The following is a 14,854-nucleotide window of genomic DNA, read 5'->3' as shown; positions in this document are numbered from 1 at the left end:
GTGTGTGTGTGTGTGTGTGTGTGTGTGTGTGTGTGTGTGCGGATTTTAAACACAGCCGGGGAAGAGGTTGAACTATTTTAATAACTAGACATGTTTCAATCAAGAGCTGTATCCCAAATATACTAGTAGTAGTAGTAGTAGTAGTAGTAGTAGTGGTGGTGGTGCTGGTGATAGTAGTAGTAGTAGTAATAGTAGTAGTAGTAGTGCTACTACTACTACTACTGCTACTGGCACCACTACAACTACTACAATACATTTACTCCTTTACTCTCTTATATTTTCACTGGTTTTAGTGATTGGGCTGTGACCATGCTGGGGCATATCTTCAAGGACCTTTGTCAATTATATTGCTCCCAGTCATTTTCTTCAGTCTGGTGTATATTTCATCAATTCATATTTATTGAACTGCTAAGTGACAGGATACAAACAGACAACATAAACAACACCTGTGTCGACATAAACACAAACATGGTGTCACAGACATACAAACATATCCATTCCTCCGCACCTTTTGTCTTCTATCTTTTACATTGCACTGTGGCCATACTGGGGCACTGCATTGAAGAGTTTCGTTGAACAGATTGACCCCAGAACTCATTTTTCTAGTCTGGTACTTAATCTATCAGCATATTTTGCCACACCACACAGTTAAGAGGACATAAACAAACCAAAACCAGTCAACAGGTGGAGGACAAACACAAACACAAACACACTTGCATAGATACATACACACACGTATACATACACATATTCAAACACACACATGCATGTATATACACACACACACACACACACATATACAGTTGGCATCTTCCAGTTTCTGCCAACCAAATCCACCCAGGAGTCTTTGGTCAGCCCAGAACTATTGTAGAAAACACTTGCCCAAGGTGCCACTCTGTGGGACTGGACCCAAAGCCATGTGGTGAGGAAGTAAGCTTCCTACCATACAGCCATGCCTGACCATATAAAAACCAAGACCCCACCAAGGGGATTTGAACCTTTGACCACCAGTTTACTATATGTAAGGTGTGTGTACATATATATACGCATGTATACACAAATATTTGTGCGTGGCACCTTGGGCAAGTGTCTTCTACTATAGTCTTGGGCTGACCAAAGCCTTGTGAGTGGGTTTGGTGGACGGAAACTGAAAGAAGCTTGTCATATATATATATATATGTATATGTATGTGTGTGCATATGTTTGTGTGTCCGTGCTTGTCCCCTCAACATCGCTTGACAACCAATGCTGGTGTGTTTATGTCCCCATAACTTAGTGGTTCAGCAAAAGAGACTGGTAGAATAAGTACTAGGCTTACAAAGAATAAGTCCTGGGGTTGATTTGCTCAACTAAAGGCGGTGCTCCAGCATGGCCGCAGTAAAAAAACTGAAACAAGTAAGAAGAGTATACAAAGTGGGCGACACTTGTAGAAACATGTTTTAAAACCAGCAGATGTTAGTTTATTAGTTTCTAATTGGAGACTAAATTCGTAAAATATTAAATAATAAATATATAATTTAAGGGCCACATGCAAAAAAGAACAAAAAATAAAAAAAATAAATGTGACTAGAATTAATAGAAAGTCTCGTACCAGGGGGAAAATGCCCATTATTAAAAAAAATAACAACGTATTATTAAGCTGTAAAAACTATAATATCGTAAGAAGTCTAACTCAAGTTATTTAAGTATTTTTAATAATAGCTCCTAATTATTAGAGTACATTATATTTGAGACTACCGACATAAGTGATAGATTCATTACTTAAAATACGGCTGTCTAATTTAAAACATTGCTCAGATGAAAGTTTGCTTCACAATGATATTATGATAATGTCAAAGTGATAGAGAAATAATACAAAAGCAGTACAATTGTTATTTATAGACATTCCACGAAAAAGTGTGTACCTCTGTAAGCAATAAATATATCTGTTAAGCATACCTAACAACCTTGAGCAATGATTTTGTAGGAAGAGTATGACAGTCACGTTTCGAGAAATGTCAACAGTTACTGGAGAAGTGCAGACGACCTGAAACATGATGATATATAGACGGTGAGAAAATGTATGTAGGTATGTGTAGACATTTATACATACATACATAAACACATAGAGAGATACACACACACACGTCTGTGTATATATATATATATATGTATGTATATATATATGTATATATATATATATGTATGTCATTTTAACATCCACTTTCCCATGCCTGCATGGGTCAGATGGATCCATACAGTCATTTGTTGTTGAGGCAGATCTTCTTTGCCCAGATATTGTTCCTGTCACCAGCTCTCACTTGTTTAGTGTAAGTAAGAAGTAAAAAAAAAAAGGTAATATTCATGAGTTACAAAGTGAATGGTGACTCTAAAAATATTACATATTCTATGTATAATCATTCACTTAAGCATTCATAATTTATGAAAATTATTACCATTATGCAGTTACCAGAATAGAACAGAATCAACCAGATTCTGTAAAGTAGACAACATAGTTTTCCATACAAGAGGATTGCCATGGAAAGTCTTACATTAGATCTACATTGCTCAAGAGAAAGGTCGAGAATAGAGGTAAAATGGGGGAAAATTGAAGAAGAAGAAGAAAAAGAATAAGTTATGTATTGATCTCTTTTAGAAAAACGTTCCAGGCTTATAAGAGAAGGGGAAAGAAGATTGAATAATGTTCATGCCTTGCTCAATATTGATAATGATGGAAGTGAAGTGGAAAGTGTTTAATTGGTAATCATGACATTTTGATATTGATTTTTTTGTAACATAAGGTCATAGATTCCTTGGAGGTGGAGGAAATAAGACTATGTGCATTACATAACTGCTTTGCTAAATCAAACACTTGGTATATTGATGTATTGAGATGCACAAGGTGAGAGGTAGTTGGTGGGAAAGAGAGAAATGAAATTATGTGATCTGATGCTTATGGCTTACCTAAGAGAATTAATAATCTTGGTGTGGTATGGCAGGTGACAAAATCAGTAGGAGGTAAACCTATCTGATGAAACAATTAGTGATTGATATTTCCTCCCTGTTGTTGTGCTGTAAAGTCATGGTGAAGGCACATAATCTCACACAGTTCGTATAACTGGAGATTTAGTTCACATCTGTATGTAGTGAAAGCATTTTAAAATTAATGGGTGTTTCATCTGGAGTTTGGAGAAAACAGGGTAATGAGAGGAAGTTGTTCTATCCCTGGACATTCTGAGATCTAATTAGCCTGGAATCAATTTTTAATTTCATGCTTGTGAATATAAGTACTGGACATGTGCTAGAGTCAATTCAATTGATTATGTATCATCCCTAAAAAATCTGCTGCCACCAACCACACTTTATCATTTATTTTTCCATGCTTGCAAGAGTCAGATGGAATTTGTTGAGGCAGATTCTCCATGACTGAATGCCTTTTCTGTCTTCAACCCTCACCTGTTTCCAAGCCAGGTAATATTTTCCTCCCATGGCCAGACTGGATACAAAGAACATCACTGGTACAAAAGTGATGCTTGTTTACAATCACCACACATTGTCAAGGCAAGGGTACACATGCATGCATGCACACATGTATGCATGCATGCATGACAGGAGGCTTCTCTTAGTTTCCATCTTTCAAATCCACTCACAAAGATTTTGTCCTCCCAGGGCTATAGTAGAAGACACTGAACCCAAAACCACATGGTTGGGAAGCAAACTTAACCACACAGCCACGTATGTATGGCTTTATTCAATAAATCATTGACTGACTTGTGTGACCCCTTTACGCTCAGACATCCATTGAGATTATTATTCATGCATACATGAAGTTTTTTTAACACTATCAATATAATGGTGGTGCCCCAGTATGACTGCAGTTTTGAAGCTGAAACAATTTAAAGATATGTAAAAAATAAATGTTGATTTCTTATTTTCTTTCCTAACTAATCAGTTTTCCTTCATTTTGGAATAAGAAACAAATGGCAAGTAAGCAATAAATAGTAGGGTTTATATTGTAGTGGGTGTGAGGGACAATATAATTCCTTCCTGGTAGTAATTAGCTAATTACACACACCATTATTGTTCTCAGAGAATATAGATTTTTCCAACTCCACTATGTGCTCTAGCAAAGCACCACCACCACTACCACCACCACTTCTGCTGTTACCATTACCGCCATCACCTCCACCATCAGACACACAAAGAAATGTCTCAGTTATCACTCTTCCTGCTAGAAATAGAAGACTATTCCCTCTTATAACACACTCTAAGGTCTTGAAAGAGGATAAGACATGTTGAATAATGTTAACCTCGTCACATTATAGATGAAATGAAACGATTGGGCAACAATGGAATACTTTTAACCATAGGCCGACAGGGCTAGGACTGACCTGATGCTAGCCAACAACAACAGCAACAACAATAATAATAATAACAATGCAATATAAATTATATAAATACGAGTGAAACATCATCAAATATGTAAAATAGATTTAACAGAATTACCATTACAAAGAAAGAATCACAAAGAAATTATTCCGTTATATATTATAGTTAAAAGCTATTTTAATTATTGAATGGATGCCAACCATTTATAGTTAATGGAATCAATACCAGTATATGACAGATATTATTTTATTGAACACCAATAGACTATAGATATTATCTTATTAAGCATCAATATATGACAGAGGCTATTTTATAGGTTCAGATGTGGTTGTATGGTAAGAATTCTACTTCCAAACCACATGGTTCTGGGTTCAGTCCCACTGTACAACATCTCAGGCAAGTGTCTTCTATATAGGCGTGGGCTGACCACAACCTCGTGAGTGGATTTGGTAGATGGAACCTGAAAGAATCCTATCGTGTGTGTGTGTGTGACTGTGTAAGTGGCTTGTCTTTGTTGTGCACCATTGCTTGACAACTGGTGTTGGTTTGTTTATGCCTCTGTAACTTAGCAGTCTGACAAAAAGAGGCCAATAGAATAAGTGCCAAGTTTTAAAAAAAATAAATAAATTCTGGGGTTAATTTGTTAGACTAAACTGTTGAAGGTGGTGCCCCAGCATGGTCGCAGTCTGAAGACTGGAACAAGCAAAAGATAAAAGATCAATAGATGGCAGATACTATTCTATTGAACACCAATAGACAACTGATATTATTTCATTGAACATCAATAGACCAGAAATACTCTTTCAACATCAATAGACTACACATGCTACTTTAACGAACATCAATAGATTACAGATACTATATTACTGAACACCAATAGGATAGGGGTACTATTTTATAGAAAAACAATAGATCAGTAATATTATTTGAACATCAATAGATCACAGATATATTTTACTGAACATCAATAGAAGACACACTATTTTACTGAACAGCAATAGTTTACAATGCTCTATTTTATTAAACATCAATAAATCATAGATACTATTTCATTGAACATCAATAAACTACAAATATTACTTTATCAAATGTCAATAGACTGTAGATAATATTGTATGGAATGCAAACAACAAATACTGTTTTTTTCCTTAATCAATATTGGCAGACATCTACTGGCTTCTTTTCTCCATCACTAACGCTGATGACACGTTAATGGTTCATGTACTCATTTATTTAATGTGAGATGTCATGATTTCTACAGTTCGTTACCCTTATCTGTGTGTCAGGTGTATATAAATATTATATGTTGATCATATTATTCACACATAAACATGAACACTGCCCTGTCACAGATATGAAAGTACATATTGGATAGTAATTGCTAAAAACTTTAAATAGTATGAAGGTATATGACTGGTGGGAGACACGATATGAAAGAAATTCCCAATGTGAATGAGAGAGACTTTATAAAAGTCATTCTCAAGCTTTATAGCATTCATGAGCAAACTGTGACCCATGGGGTGCATGTGACCTGCAGGATTTTCTGAATGGCACACTTATAAAATTACCATGGATTTTTTTAGTAGTGTAGCTTATTTGATGACAAGCCAAGTCTCATGCAACCTGCTTCTCAAAGAAGGTTGCCCATATCAGCTTCATAGAAAAACCCAAGAGCTAACAGAAGTAAATATCTGGTGAAAGAGGGTTGTGATTTACTTGACAACTTCCATAAAAACATGTTCAGTTGCTGCTGATGATCCATACATTCATGTGTGAATAATTTGTGTTTCGAATATTCCACACTTCTGACCACTTGGTGATACTGACATACCTTGCTGATATTACATCCAGTCCCTGTGCTTTTGAAAAACCTCTGCAATAAGAATAACCCTTTTCTTGAGAAAACAGAAAGCCCTGTTGACAAGAAGAGCATCTTAGCTATAATATCTTGTCTCATAATAATTCCTCATCTAACCCATGACAGCATGGAAAAATGCACCTTAAACTAATAAGCAAATACATTGTGCATTTATTGTTACCAATGCACTATTCTCTTTTAGAAGTTATATTGGATTACTGACTTAGCTAATGCATGTGGAATTACTGCCAATAGCATGAGCTGAGATAATGGAAGAATAATACTAATAAAGGAGTTGATGACTATGAAGAAGATACAAATGAATAGCTGAAGTGAAAAACAAATTTGTCAACAAGGTGACTGGTGTTGTAAGAATATTTTTATTATTTGTAAAGTGGACAAATGCAGAGAATTATTTTATGAAGTAAAATAAAGGACAACTAATGTGATGATTCTCTGCATTGTGGAAATGATGAAAAGAAGTTTTCAAAACTTACATTATGACATCATAAATAAAATCTGGCTTTGTTTAAAGTGGTGTTCATATCTATTTTTTAATGCAAACAAATTCATATTTTGGGATTACCAAGTAGAATTTTTCTTCTACAATATTCATTATTGTGATTTTTTTTTTTTTGATAGTAAAATGGATGACATATATGAATCTGAGATATCCCTTGATGTCATCTATCAGAATGCAACAAAAGCTGTTGAAATAAATGAAGAAAGAAAGGGAATTTATTATCAACAGAATAGGCCGTTAGACAGAGAAATTCAACCAGATCAGACAGTTACATATATTTGTACTCAACAGTTTAGAAATATGATGGAAAGTGACATACTAAAGGAAAAAACAATTACCAGAAGTAAATTCTGCCAACAAAATCCTTCTAATGGCAAAAGTCTTGCCCCCAAAGAAGAAATAAGTTATAACATATCAATAGTGAAACCTGGAGAGTTTGTGGCAAGTGAAAGCAAGATGATAACAACAGCTGAAGGGAAAAGTGGGGTCATAAAGAAGAGGTATTTTTATCAACAAAGTGAACCACGAGCTAGACTTTTGAGTGCACAGCAGGAGATTATGTTACACCTCCCACTTGCACAACCTTTAAGCCTTGAAATTGGACCAGTGTTACATGAGCCTTTTGCCCTTCGGAGGCCAGATCAAAAGGAATTAATAACCTTCAATATTCCAAGGGTACCTTGTGTACTTATAGAAAACATGGCAGTTGAATACATTGATCATTTTGAACAGCACTCACGAAAGGATAAACAACTGGAAGAATATCGACCAGTCATTTTCCTAAGTTCCAAAAAATACGATACTACCTTTGACAAGCTTGCAAATATGCCCATTTCTAAACCACCAGAGAAGAAATCCAAACCAGTTACAAGACTGTCTAAATTCTACAGATGCTGTGCTAGAGGTAGGTATACATGTTAAAGCTATATAATCTGGTGATGGTTATATAAGATGAAAGATTTTGGGAAGTGCTTGACAAAACGTATGTGATTATGTAGATAAATCTCTTTAAATATTTCAGTTCAAATGTCATCTGGATTGATTTTACCTGTCATCTTTCTGGAATTAATAAAACAAATACATGTGGTCTCGTTTATCACTGATTCATTCATCACTGATTTTAGATGACACAGTATATTTGATTGTGAACCATGTTACACATATCACAGATTGATGTGTAATAACATGAGGTGGCTGTAAAAATGTGCTCCAGTGACCACCCACAATCCTCAGCTACCCAGAATGCACTGTTACTTGTGCTTACATGACTGTACTGTGAGGTTGCGTATTATTTGTCTTTGGAATTTTTGTCTATTTGACAGTTAAAAATTAATCCCCTCACTGCCACCACCATCTCCACCATCAACTTCATCATCATAATCACCCCACCCCCAATCACCACCACCACCATCACCACCAGCCACAGCCAATGAAGGAGATTCTATATAGTTGCTGGACATGCTCAAAATAGTAACCAAATCTCCATCGGAAAATTTGTCACTGCCTCGAAACTAGAATCATGTTTCAGGAGCAACGTCTTTGACCAGTGAGCTCTACATTAGAAATGAGGTGGCTATAAGATGGTCAAATGGTCAAATACCATGGGTCCTCTTAAGAAGAGTTGACTGGAGCTATCCCAAGTACTGTAGTAATAACAATATCAATCTTACCACCACCACCACCACTAACATCAACACTATAACCCAAAGGTGTTACACTTTCAAATACTGGTATATCGATCTAGGGTTCTGCAACTAAGTTCTTGGTGAGCATTGACCAATGATTTTTTATAAAAAACTTTAATTTGTTTTAATTTTTATTTATTTTTGGCAGATAAGAAGACTGTGGCATGACACCAAATGACCAGAATGAGGTCAGTAGATCTTTTATAGACGTAGAAAAGATAAGAGATAATGGTAGTATTTCACTGACGAAATGACTTTCCAAACTCCTTTTTGTCTGGTTTGCATTGAACAAATTCCTAATCATCCATTATCAGGTACTATATTTCCAATAATAAATACTATGTGCCCCAGCATGGCCATAGCTTTTGGACTGGAATACATAAACAAATAAAGCAAAGTCCAGGTGTGTACAGGCATGGCCGTCTTTTAAGGAAAGTAACTTATAACTACTTGACTTTGGGTTTGATCTCAGTATGCCATATTGGACAAATGTCCTCTATTGTATTTTCAAATGACTAAAAAATCCTGGAACTGAAATTTGGAAGCTGTGTGCAAATCTGTTGGAAGCACTAATCCTGTTCTTGGAAGGCAGAGTTAATCTGTTGCCTTTGTGCCTTTACTGAAGTCTGGTCTGTTGTAAGCATCCAGACTCAGACAGACGTTTGAGGATAAATTTACTCCTTCTTCCTCCCATTGGTTACAGGGGCTTTGATAAAAGAGTCATTGACCTCAGCCTTCCATCTATGGCTACGCTATTGAAAAAAAAAAAATGGCTTGAAGTGAACTCGCAAACTTGTATTACATAACATCAGAACAATGTTGGGTAGCAGCAGTTCACACATATGTCTCATTAGAGTCAAACCTACTTGGGATATTCTTTTATTCTTTTAATGCATTTCAGCCCAAAGGCTGTGACCATGCTGGGGCACCATCAGTGAAATATGAAATGCTTCATGAATTTGTGTCATCCTTGTGTGTGTGTGTGTGTGTGTGTGTGTGTGTTAACCAAATGACTATCTCACAACTTGATAAGGTTTACAAAGAAACTGGAATCATAGAACACTGAAAAAAAATCTAATTGAAGAGGAAACACCAAAGTTATGAATGGCAGAAGAAATATTTTGATACGAAAGTAGAAATCCTGTGACACCATGAGTTGAAATTGTTGAGAGAACCAGAGTAGAAATCACAGAAAACAAATATTGTATCTCAGTAAACGAGTAATAAGTGATATTCCTGATACTAAGTTTGGTTAAATATGGATTCCATGACTGAAAATGAATTTAAATATGGTAGTTAGAGTTCAAAACGAAACAACGCAAGTTACTTTAGGCAACCCAAAATACTTATATCAGTGTGGAAATATATATTCTGAGATAAATATGAACAAATAGTTATGAAAGATTTTCCCTGGTTGCAAACGTTAGCTTTAAATCTAACCTAAATTGATACAAAATTGCTCTTGCTTGGGTTTACAGCCCAGTGGGTAGAAACGTGCTGTGAAACTATGACTCAAAGCACTGATCCTCAGCGTTTTTGGCATCACAGACTTTCTCTAGGGACTTAGGGGTGCGGTGGGGGATCACATGCACAACAAAACACAATAATATATAATTTAATTATTATATATGTAATACATATAAAATGCAAAAACTTCCTGCAGACTTTCATAACCAATAAAATAAAGATAAAATTTAAAGCTTCTTCTTTCTATTTGGCTCAGTATGAAGTGATCCATGGCCCAGCACTGCTGGTTGAGAATCACTGGTTTAAAGGATGAGCTTAGAAGTTTGTGTAAAATAATGGTGTGAGAGTTCAATCTTAATTTGATTACCTTTTCATACATACAGAAAATTGCAGCACCAAACAAAAAATAAATAAAAACAATAAAAAATAGGGACTAAGTTATACAAATGGCTGCACTTATAATAAGACAAAAAATATAAATTTAGCAATGTAAAAATCATTCTGTAAGGACTAGTAATAATCTGTTAAAAATTTAGACATAGGGAGTCTGATAGTCTAATTCAATTATTACACTTGAATGAAACTGTATTTGATATTATCAGTTACTCCTACATAATCAGAGTGTGTGTCCAAGATGCCCTTCCAATAGCCTATTAACACGAATTAGTAGAATCCATAATGCTTCTAAACTGCTGAAGATGACTGGCTGCTCTACTGCTCTCCCCCAATCAGAGCATAAATGGCCACTGATCTGAAGGTTTCATCCACACTGCTGAACCCATCCAGGACCACACAATTATAAATATTATTATTATCCTTTATGTTTTTTAATTTTTCACTAAGCATCTCGTTGTTGTCCAGTTGGAATGGGATAGATAAATATTGGGCTACATCCCACAAATGTAGTGTTTTTCTTAATGGTTCTTGCTGTGCCAAACAAACAAATTTCCTCAATACCCAATATCTTCAACCAACCTTCAAATATTTTTGCCATTGTTCCTAGTCTCTTGTTGGTATAATATCAGCTTTATTATAGTAATTCCAAATTCTCTGTATTTCCCGTCAAAATGAGATAAATCAGAGAGACTACAGATATGAAAAATAACATAGCTGTATGTAGGTGAAGGAAAACAAATGAGAGACGGGGGGGGGGGGCAAAATAAAAGGGAAAAGAGCCAGAACAGAAGAGGTTTCTTGCTTTAGTCATATAGCTATGTGACTACCTTACAGTTTAGAAGTGAGTGTGTGGGTGGTGTAGCTGGAAAGGGATAATGACATTGGTGATAAGGTGTTAGGGTGGATGTCAGAGAGGTCTGAGATGGGTAGGAATGGGAAGGGCAGAGGTGCTTGGAGTTCAGTTATTCCACATTCTTGCATTGATGGAGTAGTTTTCCAAATTGGCATATGGATGGAACAGTTGATTTATAGCTGGACACCCTTTCTCTTATTAATAGCTAAATCATAAAAAGTGGAGCCTACTTGACATACAAGCAGACTGAGGCAAAGGCCATAGATAATAATTTGAAATCAATGCATTCCCATAAACTTATTATAAATTTGTGTTTCCTTTCATAAATAAATTAATTTTGGTTTCAATTTTCAGATACTACATAATATAGGAACCAAAACCTACCGAAAGGGACAATCCCATTATATCCCAAAATATTTACTACAGTAGATGTCTTTCTTCAATTATTGCAAATTTCAGAAAGAGAAGTGCCAATATGAAAGCAAAAAGAAGTCTATAGTGTTGAATTATTTCGGGTGTTTATATTTTCAGCCATTATAAAAAAAAAAGAAAATAACAAGAACAATTATCAAATAAACACCAAAGAGAAAATGTTAAAATTATAAAGAAAATCTATATTTAATTATTATTTTATAAAATTGAAGATGGCAAACTGGCAGAACCATTAGCCTGCCTGACAAAACCACTTAGCAGCATTTTGTCTGTCTTTGCTTTCTGAACTCAAATTCTACCAAGGTTGACTTTGCCTTTCATCCTTTTTGCGTCGATAGATTAAGGACCAGTCAAGTACTGTGGTTGATGTAATCAACTTACACTCTCCTCCAAATTGCTGGCCCTGTGACAAAGTGTGAAACCATTATTTTAAAAAATTACTTATCCTATTTTTCGTTAACATCCTAAAGGATAATGTTAATGTTCAAGTACTGACCCAAACCACCAGACTCCTCTACTGAACACACACAGCTACATGGTCTCAGGTTCAGTCTCACTATGTGGCATCTAGGGCAAGTGTCTTCTACTATAATCTCAGGTCAATCAAAGATTTGTGAGTGGATTTGGAAGTATCCTCTGTTGTTATTTGGAAGGCTCCTCTGTTGTTATCACATCTGTCTAGGAGAGGGAAACTGAGAGAAAACCTGCAACACTGACAATATTCGATGAAGGAGACTAATTCGAATATTTTTGTAATGTGTAATTCAAATGGAAAACAAAATAAATATACAAATCCTCCTGATTTATCAATTATATTGTAACTAATTAATCTAGCCCTAATTATATCTAATTCATTTGTCCCATTTTTTTGTTTTAGTTTTTAAGTTCTTGTATCATCCGTTCATATTTCATTCACCTGTTTCCCCCCCCCCCTTCTTGAAATATCTGCTCCAGTTTTTACTCACTGTCCAATTAATATATTATAGCTCTGCTAATATTATTGCAATGCTGCATGTGTTTTACATGCTTATACACGATTGCTATTATGTAAGAAGGTTGCCAGTTTGAAGTCAAGGAGCTTGGCTATTCAGTTAAATAAAGCTTCTGGACATAAAGAATTGTGTTTGCCAACAGATTTACTTGGATAAACTCAGTACAAAACCACAATGACACTGTTGATAACAACAAACTTCCACTCGATGACCCAGGTATCATAGAAACTTGACAGTGATACTCCCTAGCTTTAACAAGAAAGAAAGACAAAATTACTTTTGAATACTAACAATAAAAACCACATAAAGGAGTTTGTCTTTATCAAAACCATGTACAATGGCCATCTGAAAAGTTTCTATTATGGTGAGGCCCTGAAAATTGAAGAAATGAATTTTAGGAGCACAAGATCAGTGATAATGTCTTTCATTTATCACCAAAAGCCCCAAAAGAAATTGTTGTTGCTATTAGGGTTGAGTTTTTATTACAACATCAAAATCTGACTGAATAGATTAAAAGTTATTTTCAGAAATTATGTGAGTCAGCTCATGAAATAATTAGAACTAAAACAGGGAGTGTAGGAGATGATATGAGTCAAATGGGGCTCATAAGTGGCATGTAATTATCTGAACATTATATAAGCCTGTCAGTATATCTTCAATCACTATTTTGGGTGACCACTCCTAAGTCTCAACAACTGGTTATTACTGTTTGCTTATGGAGTTGTACAACTACCTCTTGCTATGAATTTGTAAATCAGAGATATTGATACATCGAATGATGTGTGAAAACAAGTTCTTTGTGAATTGAAATTTACTGTAGAGAGAAAACAAAAAGAAATTGTAACAATTTTTAGTGACTCTTTCAAGAAACTGAGAATTTTTTTAAATTGTACTGTTTTCTCAACTTAAAGGTGGTGAAATATTATCACATCATATACTTGATACACCAGCAAACCATCTGATAGTTATTTTGAAGATGAAAATATTAAGTTATATTAAGTTATATTCTCTCCATTTGTTAAAAATCACAGGTCTTTTTTTTTTTTTTTTTGGTGAGTGATAAATTCTTCCAACTGGTTATGATTGAAAAGAGACGACTGAATGGTTGGGTTGTTAAGAGGTCTGCTTCTCAACTGCTTGGTTTTGAGTTCAGTCCTGTTGCATGGCACCTTGGACAGGTGTCTTCTATTATAACACCAGGCAGATCAAAGCCTTATGAATGAATTTGGTCAGCAGAAAGGGAAAGAAACCCATTGTGTGTGTGTGTGAGTGTGTGTGTGTGTGTGATTGTATATATACATATATACATATATGTGTGTGTGTGTTTATAAATAGGTGCATGTATGTATGTGTGTGTATGTGGATAGATTGATAGATAGATCTTTGTATGTATATATTGTGAGTATGAGAGTGAGTTTGTGTGCGTTTATGTCTCCTTGTCTTGACACCACGTAATAGTTGTAAAGTAAATGACTGTCACTTTCATACAAGCAATGGAAACATATGTAGCCAAGAGGAAATATTACCTTACTTAGAAATAAGGGAGGGTGGACAACAGGAAGAGCATCCCACTGTAGAATATTTGCCCCAATAAACTCGTGTCTCATCCATGTAAGCATGGAAAGTGGACATTAAAACAGTGATGATGATAAACCTTTAAGATTAAAACTACACGAGTAGTTGAATGAACTTTTGCAGTTATTCTACAGCTGCTTGTTTTAACAATCTCAAAATGGTTAAAAACCAAAACTAGGAGGGAATTTAGATCAAATTATATGGATTTTTAGTTTTTTTTAAATTCATATTTTCATAAACATACGATGCATTTTTGAGAAATTTGTGGTAAATTAGAATTTAATAAAAGTAGAAAACCTGGAATTTTTCATTGAATCAAATGTGAATTTTGAGTTTTATTGAATTTTAGTTCAAATTAAAATTTTAGTTAACATTTTTTAAGTATTTCTGATTCATCCTCTGTCTTATTAGTTTTGAAATATGAAACTGAAGAAAAATTTTTAAAAAAAAACTGAACAAGGTGTTTGAATTTTTCCTATTTGGGTAAAACAAATTACGATTTTTTTCTAACATGGAACAAAATTTGAAAATCTAATGATTTTTATCTGAAACGAAACTAAATGTAAAAATTGGAGGATATTTTCATTTTATTTTACTTATCTTTTGAAACTGAAAATGTTTTGCAAGAAATAATTATTTCTAAGTGGATTTTTAAAGATATTGTGAACGATTATATATGTTGTGCAGGAAGATGAGATGATAGAT

The 14,854-nt window shown here is 34.7% G+C and overlaps 2 protein-coding genes across 4 annotated transcripts in view; one reads left to right on the top strand and one right to left on the bottom strand.

Moving 5' to 3' along the window:
• Positions 1 to 14,854, bottom strand: part of LOC106871370 (probable cyclin-dependent serine/threonine-protein kinase DDB_G0292550) — a 92,334-nt gene that overhangs the window by 46,859 nt on the left and 30,621 nt on the right. The gene's annotated exons all lie outside the window — the stretch shown is intronic.
• LOC106871379 (uncharacterized) lies at positions 6,752 to 12,384 on the top strand. Its single transcript, XM_014917801.2, has 3 exons — positions 6,752 to 7,653; positions 8,583 to 8,622; positions 11,505 to 12,384. The coding sequence occupies exons 1-2, from the start codon at positions 6,873 to 6,875 to the stop codon at positions 8,600 to 8,602; spliced, it is 801 nt and encodes a 266-aa protein (XP_014773287.1). The 5' UTR covers positions 6,752 to 6,872; the 3' UTR covers positions 8,603 to 8,622; positions 11,505 to 12,384.

Source organism: Octopus bimaculoides, chromosome 25 (genome assembly GCF_001194135.2).
Source record: "Octopus bimaculoides isolate UCB-OBI-ISO-001 chromosome 25, ASM119413v2, whole genome shotgun sequence".
Taxonomy (NCBI): Eukaryota; Metazoa; Mollusca; class Cephalopoda; order Octopoda; family Octopodidae; genus Octopus; species Octopus bimaculoides.
The sequence above is the reverse complement of the archived record's forward strand: the minus strand, read 5'-3'. Positions and strand labels throughout refer to the sequence as shown.